Below are 9,316 nucleotides of genomic sequence, written 5' to 3' on the forward strand. Positions count from 1 at the left end.
TTAAACCAATCCATTAATTCCCTCTTCAAAGTGAGGATGCCCTCTAAACTCCTATTCTTGATCTGCAGTGAAGCATCCTCTCCTCCACCCCCACCCCCCATGTAGGATGTGCACCTTTAAAAGGAAAGAAAGCACCCACCACCCATGAGAATCGTGGCAGCTTGCAAGAAACCATCACTTAGCCCAGGGAGGAGGCAGGTTTTTGAAAGGTGCATTGATACTGTAGAGGAGTATAATGTAAGAAGGGCTCTTTCTCTAATGAGTGAGAATCACCACCCATAACAAGCCTCCCCTCGAATCCGCTCCTGGTTGAGTCAATGAAAAGCTATTATCTAAAGCCAGCTCAACCCATGCTACTTGAGAGGCTCATAACTACAGCCCCCTCAACAACTGTGTCCAAGTGACTCCTTGACGTATCAGGTCGTGGATCATTGCAGGAAGACTTCAGAGAGCCTAGAAAGGGCTTTGAATGGAAATGTGATGGTTACAGAATGTGGCATCCCCTCCCTAATACCCATCACCCAAGAGGCAACCCAACATATGCACTTTGCCCACTGTCGAGACAAGCCTCCCCCTTCAGAAAGATCCCCAGGGGTTTACATGCAACATAGCAGAGGAGAAGTAGATCCACTCAGGCAATCCAGTTTTTAAGAGAAGATGGGTGGTATGGTCAGAGAGGCAGAAACCGATTTCAACCAGATCATATCCCAGGCACACCTCGGGGCGGTCAGCCAAACATCTCCTGTGAGGCGTAGGTCATGTACAGGAAGCCGTCTTCATCTTTGTAAGTTGAATACACTTCAAACATTGTGGATGACATGTTAACCATACTGCGGTTATTATCAGCCAGGAAGTAGAAGGCTTGTGTGGGGCCGATGGACATTCTGTTTCTGGGGAGGAAGAGGAGCAAGAAATATCATCATGTCTTATGCTACGAGAGTACGTTGTTTTTCTTCTGTAATATGCCTAGAGTCTCAATGAGAAAGGCAGGCTATAAATATATAAAACAAGGCTTGTAATCATACCAGTTCTCTTACCCCACCCTGTGTGTGATGAGATTCTTCCTCTCCACCAAACTAGAGTCTTTTAAATCCCATTAATAAACCTGCAGCTTATACCAGGCCCCACATACAGTGTGGAAATACTTGCAGCCTACCAGATACTTAACCCCCTGGGTTCTACAACCTGTTGGGGCCATCTGGACATCCCATTTCTTCAGGATAAAATCACAGCGCCCAAAGCAACATGCCCAAGTGAATGCAGATTTTCAAAAGGAAAACGCAGAAACACTTGGAGTTTGTGGACACAAAAATAAGCACTATTCATTATAAGTTATCCTTCCTACCATCCCACATAGCAGGCTGATGTTCTGTTCATAATAGGATGGGAGAGGTGCAGTTTTGGAGAATAGCACCTTGGCTAAGACCACCCAACATGTTAACTGCAGAGGAGAAATTAGAGTTGGATCTGAGATGTCTTGACCTGGATAGCCCAGGCTAGCCTGATCTCATCAGATCTAGGAACATAAACAGGATTGGACCTGGTCAGTATTTGGATGGGAGACCACCAAGGAATACCATGGTGGCAACACAGAGCCAGGCAACAGCAAACCACCTCTGAACATCTCTTGCCTTCCAAAACCCAACAGGGTTTCCATAAATCGGCTGCAACTAATTTTGTGCACGTACCAGGTACTCAGGTCCAACTCGAATTACAATACTGTAAGCCACCATTATTTTCTAAAGGAAGTTTTTGCCTATTTTATTATGTGCTGTGGAACAGAGGCAGGATAATGCTGCTGCAGTGGTCTTGTTTGTGGGCTTCCTAGAGGCCCCTGGTTGGCCACTGTGTAAACAGACTGCTGGACTTGATGGGCCTTGGTCTGATCCATCAGGGCCTTTCTTATGAAGTGGAGATCTTGAGGTAACTGCCATGGAATCGCCAAAGCCCACAGAAAGGAAAAGTGAATCAAGAAGAAGAAGAGTTGGTTTTTATATGCCGACTTTCTCTAGCACGTAAGAAGAATCAAACCGGCTTACAATCACCTTTCTTTCCCCACAACTGACACCCTGTAAGAGCCATTGTGGTGTAGTTATCCTTCCTACAATCCCACATAGCAGTGTGATGTAGTGGTTAAGAGCAGTGATTTGGACTCTGATCTGGAGAACCGGGTTTGATTCTCCACTCCTCCACATGAGCAGGGGAGGCTAATCTGGTGAACTGTATTTATTTCCCCACTCCTCCACATGAAGCCAGCTGGGTGACCTTGGCTAGTCATGCTCTCTCAGCCTCACCTACCTCACAGGGTGTCTGTTGTGGGGAGGGAATGGAAAGGTGATTGTAAACCGGTTTGATTCTTCCTTAAGTGGTAGAGAAAGTCAGCATATAAAAACCTACTCTTCTTCTTCTACTACTAAGGTAGGTGGGGCTGAGAGAGCTCTAAGAGAGCTGTAACTAGCCCAGGGTCACCCAGCTGGCTTCATGTGTAGGTGTGGGGAAACAAATCCAATTCGCCAGATTAGCCTCCGCCACTCATGTGGAGGATTGGGGAATCAAACCCGGTTCTCCAGATCAGAGTCCACCGCTCCAAACCACTACACCACACTGGCTCAGGAGGATTTCTCACCAATACAAGAGGCTTAGGTTTATAGCCTACCTTGGGATCTAATGCAGTTTCGCAAAGCCTGTAAAACCGAGATGTTATGCCAGCCTATGGTTGAGGGCAGCGACAGTATGTAAGACAACAGGCTGCCTCCCCCCCTTTCACTATTCAGTACCAACTTTGATTCTGATTGGGGTATTGATTGCCTCCCCAGACTTGTGGCAAACCTAAGTGCCAATGATAGGTGCCAACTAGTTTTAGTATTGGGATTTTATTGGAACATTATATGTTTATCATTTTATATTTTACTGTAATGTATTTTAAGTGTTGTGAGCCGTTCTGGACCCAGTCTTAGCTGGGGAAAGAGAATGGTATAAGTTTAATAAAATAAATATTCAGCTCTCAGGGGGGCTAAGTGAAGGGTAAGGCTGGAGGGGTGCAAAATTCAAAATAACTCAGATCATCTAAATGCAGCATTAGGATTCGTGCTACGTCAATCTACAAAATGAGACAACTGCAAGGTTCTATGAACACCTGTTAAAGCAACAACAGCAGATGTCAGCACTGCTGGACCAGATGATGACCAAATTTGATATCTCCACCCTGCCAGCAACTCAAAACAGGAATGAAGTCATAGAAGAGTCTGAAGATGTATTCCCAAATATTGCAATGCTAGAGAGCTCTCTAGCTGAGGAACAAGAGAAAGAATACACAACAGACCAAACTCCAATAGCTTTGTTGATACCAATGGAGCTGAATGTAACTGATCTCTTCAATTTGCTTGACGGATGGTTCAATACCTACTTGGACAGGAGACCTGTTGGGATCTTCCTTTAAGAACTGGATGCGGAAAACACAGCAACTAAGACACGCCTCGAAGACTTCTCACTTTTGGAAGAGAGCTTGCTAACAACCCTTAAGGACCATCTTCGGTGTTTAATGACAATGATGAAAAGAAGGAGACATTGGAAAACTCGGATGAAGGAACTAGCTTAACTGACTTTAGTGTCTTATGTGGTGAAGATTAACAAATGGAATTGGTTAAAAGGACAGGCCTTATGGATATGGATTGTATTTGATAATAAATTTACTAGTAATATTTTATTGAATTGGTGTTAGGGAGGATGGGAGAATTCAAAATGAATTAAATTTCTTAATGGAAGTAATTAATGTTACTTTGTTTTACTAATCCTTTCATTATTATATTCTTTTCTTTGATTTTATTATATTATAAGATACAATTAATTTCTAACCCTTTTTTCTTGTTTTCTTGTTTCTTTTTGTTTTCTTTTTTGTTACAGTAAGGGATAGATAAATAATGGAAATAAATATTAGGATTAGAAGTTTTATGCAAAAGATGATACAAATATATTTTCAGATAGAGGAGGGTGTAGGGGAAGTCAACTTATGTTTGAATGTAACAATCTTGGCAAATGTTTTTTATCTATTCTGCTCTTTACTGTTTGTTTGTATTGTTGACATATGTTTTTAATAGTTTAGAAAAAAATAAAAAAATTGTATTCAAAAAAAAAAGGATTCGTGCTACGGATAAACCGGTCTTACCGGATAATTGAGACAAACTGGCCCATAGTGAGCTCTTCCGGAACAAGAAATTTGACCTTGTTAATGACCGGCAATATTTTCTCCTTGGGATAGCGCTCAAGGATCACCTATAAAATAAGAAGGATCACAGAGATGGCTTGTTCAATAAACCCAGCAGTCCAGCTCACCCAATACTTTGGCTCCAGCAGTGGAGAACCTCATGCCTCTAGGATGCTCAAGCAAACAGAGAATGGAATGAGTCTTCTGTTTGCCCCCACCATGACCCACAGGTATATTGTTAGCAAAGAAAACACCAATTCCCCCCCCCAAATATTCAGCAATTATCTCCCCATATTTGCCTGGCCCAGTAGTTGTACCAGTTACTGCAACTGGGTTTTAGGAACCAGCAACAGTCACAAACAATTGGTTTCAGAGTGCCCAGGTACAGCTGTCAAGCTTCTGGGTGGGTTTTTCATCACCCATCCCTACCTACAGGTTATCTGTAATATTTCACTTATCAGATAAAACACCCCAATTCAATCTAGACTGAAAGGTGAACAGAACACAGAGATGAGGGTTGAAGGGAATAAATCCCATTGAAACGTCTCCTGGAAGCATCTGGAGAGCTTAAGACACAAGACAGTACCTTAAAAGGGAGTCTCCACCTGTGTTATGAAGGTCAACAGAAGCACGGTTTTAGTAAGGGGTGGGGAGAAATGCCCCCTTCCCAAGTATCCACCCCCAATATTTCAGTAATTGTGACTCTCTGTACGCTCAGGAACCCACCTGCCCTGCACATATGGCAGAAAGGAGGGGGTTGGAGGAAGGAAGCATCCACCCCAAAGCCGACAGCACTCAAGCTCTTTCTTAGAATCATAGAATAGAATCATAGAGTTGGAAGGGACCACCAGGGTCATCTAGTCCAACCCCCTGCACAATGCAAGGAATTCTGAACTACCTTTCCCCCCCACACCCCCAGTGACCCGTACTTCATGCCCAGAAGATGGCCAAGGTGCCCTCCCTCTCATGATCTGCCTAAGGTCATAGAATCAGCATTGCTGACAGATGGCCGCCTAGCCTCTGCTTAGAAACCTCCAGGGAAGGAGAGCTCACCACCTCCCAAGGAAGCCTGTTCCACTGAGGAACTGCTCTGTTAGAAAATTCTTCCTAGTGTCCAGACAGAAACTTTTTTGATTTAATTTCAACCCGTTGGTTCTGGACTTGGTTATGCTAATAGCTCTGGCTAAAGCAGGACAATAGTTTACCATCTCACACCCTACTGGAAGGTGACAGCCAAAGGGACAAAGAGGGGAACAGCATAATCGCTATAATATATTTTCTTCTTCCTGAAGCAGGAAGATCAACATGACCTCCCCAACCCCAAGTAGGATGGGCTCCCCAGGGTAGTCTACGAATTTTCAGGACACAGGATCAGAGGAACATGCCTCTTTTATTAGCTTCTTTGGAACACAGGCAGGACAATGCTGCTGGTCTTGCTTGTGGGCTTCCTGGAGGCACCTGGTTGGCCACTGTGTGAACAGACTGCTGGACTTGATGGGCCTTGGTCTGATCCAGCAGGGCCTTTCTTATGTTCATGGACAGGCATACAGGCAATATAGGACTGAACTTTGATTCAGGGACTCCATCATGTCCATGTGGCAAGGGTCAAAGGGGAGAGGTCCCAACCTTGACAACTAAGGTAGCGATCACCTTTAAAATGCTGCAGCTACAAATAATACTAACCTGTCCTACTTAAACATCACTTTGTGGAAGCACTGTGTGTAGAGAAAGGGGACTCTTTGTTTTCACCTGTTTCTTTGTCCTTTTGCTCACCCTGAATGCCTTCCCTGGAGCATAGTCCCTTGAAATTCCAAAGCTGCAATAGCTTATAAGAGCAAAGTGGACAGGTGCAGCAACTAGGTACAGTTTCTAACTGACAAGGCAGGTACAGAGTGCAAGACATGCAACTCTATACAGCCAGAGATATTCTCAGAGTCAGTGGTGGCAGCAGGAGTTACCCAGTTTGTTTTTGGCACCCCTGAGAGTGAAGGAAAGGGGTGGCAGCATCAAACAGTTGCTTGGGATGTTTGCAGGGTTTTCCAACTTAAGAGGGACCAACCTGGAAGAACAGGGGGTTTTGTGAGCCCATTTCTTCACAAGGGGGTCAGAGTACAGAGTAATCTTAGGGGGAAAACCCTGACTTGTCTGTTAATTGCACCACTCTCTGGATTTAAGCATCCACGGCTTTGGCCATGTTGAAGACAAGATCTATTAATAACAACAATTCCTCAACACAGAGAGTTAGTAAAGAAGACGAGGAAGAAGAAGAGTTGGTTTTTATATGCCGACTTTCCCTACCACTTAAGAGAGACCACTTACAATCACCTTCCCCACAACAGACACTCTGTGAGGTAGGTGAGGCTGAGAGAGAGTGACTTGCCCAAGGTCACCCAGCTGGCTTCATGTGTAGGAGTGGGAAAACAAATCCAGTTCACCAGATTAGCCTCTGCTACTCATGTGGAAGACTGGGGAATCAAACTCGGTTCTCCAGATCAGACTCCACCGCTCCTAACCACTATACTATGCTGGCTCTAAATCTTACACTGTTCATAGGAACAGTCCCCTATGAACAGACATGGGGAGGGGGAGTTGTCCAGTGCAACTTGAGTGAAAAGTTCTATTTAATAGCCTTTTATATTGGGTCTCCTACCACCAGAGCAGGTTTTCAACTCCCACCCCCAGTCTACAACTAAATAGAGTAGACCCAAACCCACATACCGGTAGTTTGTTGGGAAACTTGATCCGAATAGAAGCCACTTCACTCTTCCTAGCGGCTGGAATACAAAAAGTAAAGCTTTATCAAGGGGGGGGGGGAGAACCTCCCTCCTTCAGGTTAATTTTCTATCCGCAAGCAAAAAGGCCACAGAAAACTTATCACAACCCCCACCCCATAGTTCACTGCAGCCTCTTTAACCAGCAGGGAGCGCTCCCAGCTGGAAGAAAACCCAGTCTATTTAAAATTAGGAGCGTTTACACTGGCGGGGGGATTCCTTACCAAAGCATTTTCTGTGTTTGAATGAAGGGCGCGGGTCCATCTTACCTAGAAAAGGGGAGACCAAAGAAGCCCCCCCCCTTTCTGGGAGGAGAACAGGAAGGAAAACAACAAACGCTAAATACAACTTCGCCAACAACTTTACTGTCGCTTAAACAGCGCAAGAGGCGACATGGGAGGCGGCGATTCCCAAATCGGGACCTCGAAAGTTGCGTTGCCGGCGGGCGGAGGCAGAGCGCGCGGGGGGGGGATTTTCCGCCAGGTTTGTTTTATAGTCCTCAATGCAACTGATGGCATTAGATCCACACCTGGTATAAGGAGGCGGCCTTTCTTCCGCCATCGCACGATTAACTGTTGGAACGCACTGCCGCAATATGTAATGACGGGTGCTAAAGTAAGTGGGTGAAAAGAGAAATAGACAGATGCCTGAAGGGGAGCTCTCTCGACGGCTATTGATCGTGATAAATAGAATCGTCTGAGCTCCCGGTCGGTATAATAACTGAGACACCAACTTGCAACTCGGGAAGTCTCTGGTTTGAATTGTCTCTGCGGTTTACTCATTTGGCTTTGGGCAAGCTATTGGCTATCAATCGCAGGCACTCCATCTGCAATATGGGACTACTAGCGCTGACCTACCTTACAGGGGTGTTGTAAGGATTACACTTGTGACCATTCAGAAGTGCTCTATAAATGCTAAACTGGAGAAGGAAGAGGAGGTCGTGCTATGAGGGAGGGCAATAGTGTTCTGATCCAGAAAGGAAATTTTAGGTTCTCCTGGAGGTTAGATGTATTAAGGGCCAAGGAACGTCCGTAGTCAGAGGCAGTGTACCTGAGGAAGTGTCTGGCCGATTGTTAGAATGCCAGATGGATACTCTTGAACTCTGGTAACATCACGTTGAAAGGAGTTCCTCTGGCCAATCCTGTGATGCCTGAGAACTGGGAGGGATAGAAATATATTAACTAAATAATTGTGATCTCTGCTAACACTTGTGCCAGTGTGGTGTAAGGGTTAGAGTATCCGACTAGGATCTGGGAGTCCCAGGTTTGAATCTTCACTCTGCCATGAAAGTTCACTGGGTGACCCTGGACCACTCACTTTCTCTCTCTTTCAGTCTAACCTACCTTGCAGGGTTGTTGTCAGGATAGTCTGGAGAAAAGTGGGTATAAAGGAAGAGCAGGCCATCAAAGGCACGGTTGCCAACTGTCCCTTTAACAGAGGCTTAAAGGTATGTGATTTACCAGGTTATTTTATTTATCTCCCCTTCATGAAAAGCTTCAGCTGCCCAATTCAACACATTAAACCTCTATTAAAGGGACAGGACATTTTTCCTCCAGGCCTGTTGGCAACCCTAACCCATCCCTTACTGGCGATCAACTTTATCATCATGGAGGTTCCGTTAGCTACCCTTAGCAAAGGACCACCGCAGGTTCTTCATTCTATGATGCTGGAGAAATTCTAATCTTGAAGACATATGAACATATGAAGCTGCCTTATACTGAATCAGATCCTTGGTCCATCAAAGTCAGTATTGTCAGACCTGCAGCGGCTCTCCAGGGTCTCAGGCAGAGAGATCTTTCACATCACCTACTTGCCTAGTCCCTTTAAGTGGAGATGCCGGGGATCGAACCTGGGACCTTTTGCATGCCAAGCGGATGCTCTGCCACTGAGCCACAGCCCAAAATATAATGTACACATGAAGCTGCCTTATCCTGAATTAGACCCTCAGTTCATCAAAGTCAGTATTGTCTACTCAGACTGGCAGCGGCTCTCCAGGGTCTCAGGAGGAGGTCTTTCACATCACCTACTCGCCTGGTCCCTTGAACTGGAGATGCTGGGGATTGAGCCTGGGACCTTTGGCAAGCCAAGCAGATGCTCTACCACCGAGCCACGGCCCTTGGATTTTTTTTTTTTTAATAAAGCCCCTTTTTTTTTTGAAAGGGGTCCAAGAAAACGACCCTGGCATTTCAAGGCCATCTGGCGTATTAGGCTCGCCGGCTCTCTTTTTGCAGGGGAAACTTTTCTTCTTCTTTTTCTTTTTTGACTCTTTAAGAATGTTTCGTTTTATCTCGTCGGAGCCAATGAGAAGCCCGGAAAGCGGGGAGGGGGGGGAAAGAGAACC

The 9,316-nt window shown here is 45.3% G+C and overlaps 1 protein-coding gene across 1 annotated transcript; it reads right to left on the reverse strand.

Annotated features, from left to right (window-relative positions):
- Positions 1 to 717: 717 nt before the first annotated feature.
- On the reverse strand, positions 718 to 7,254 carry LOC130479933 (microtubule-associated proteins 1A/1B light chain 3C-like). The gene is made up of 4 exons (XM_056852284.1): positions 7,200 to 7,254; positions 6,923 to 6,978; positions 4,166 to 4,272; positions 718 to 890 (listed from the first exon to the last, which is right to left on the reverse strand). Exons 1-4 carry the CDS (start codon positions 7,237 to 7,239, stop codon positions 728 to 730), a joined length of 366 nt encoding a protein of 121 aa, XP_056708262.1. The 5' UTR covers positions 7,240 to 7,254; the 3' UTR covers positions 718 to 727.
- Positions 7,255 to 9,316: the final 2,062 nt, after the last annotated feature.

The sequence above is a fragment of the Euleptes europaea genome, chromosome 7 (assembly GCF_029931775.1).
Source record: "Euleptes europaea isolate rEulEur1 chromosome 7, rEulEur1.hap1, whole genome shotgun sequence".
In the NCBI taxonomy this organism is placed as follows: Eukaryota; Metazoa; Chordata; class Lepidosauria; order Squamata; family Sphaerodactylidae; genus Euleptes; species Euleptes europaea.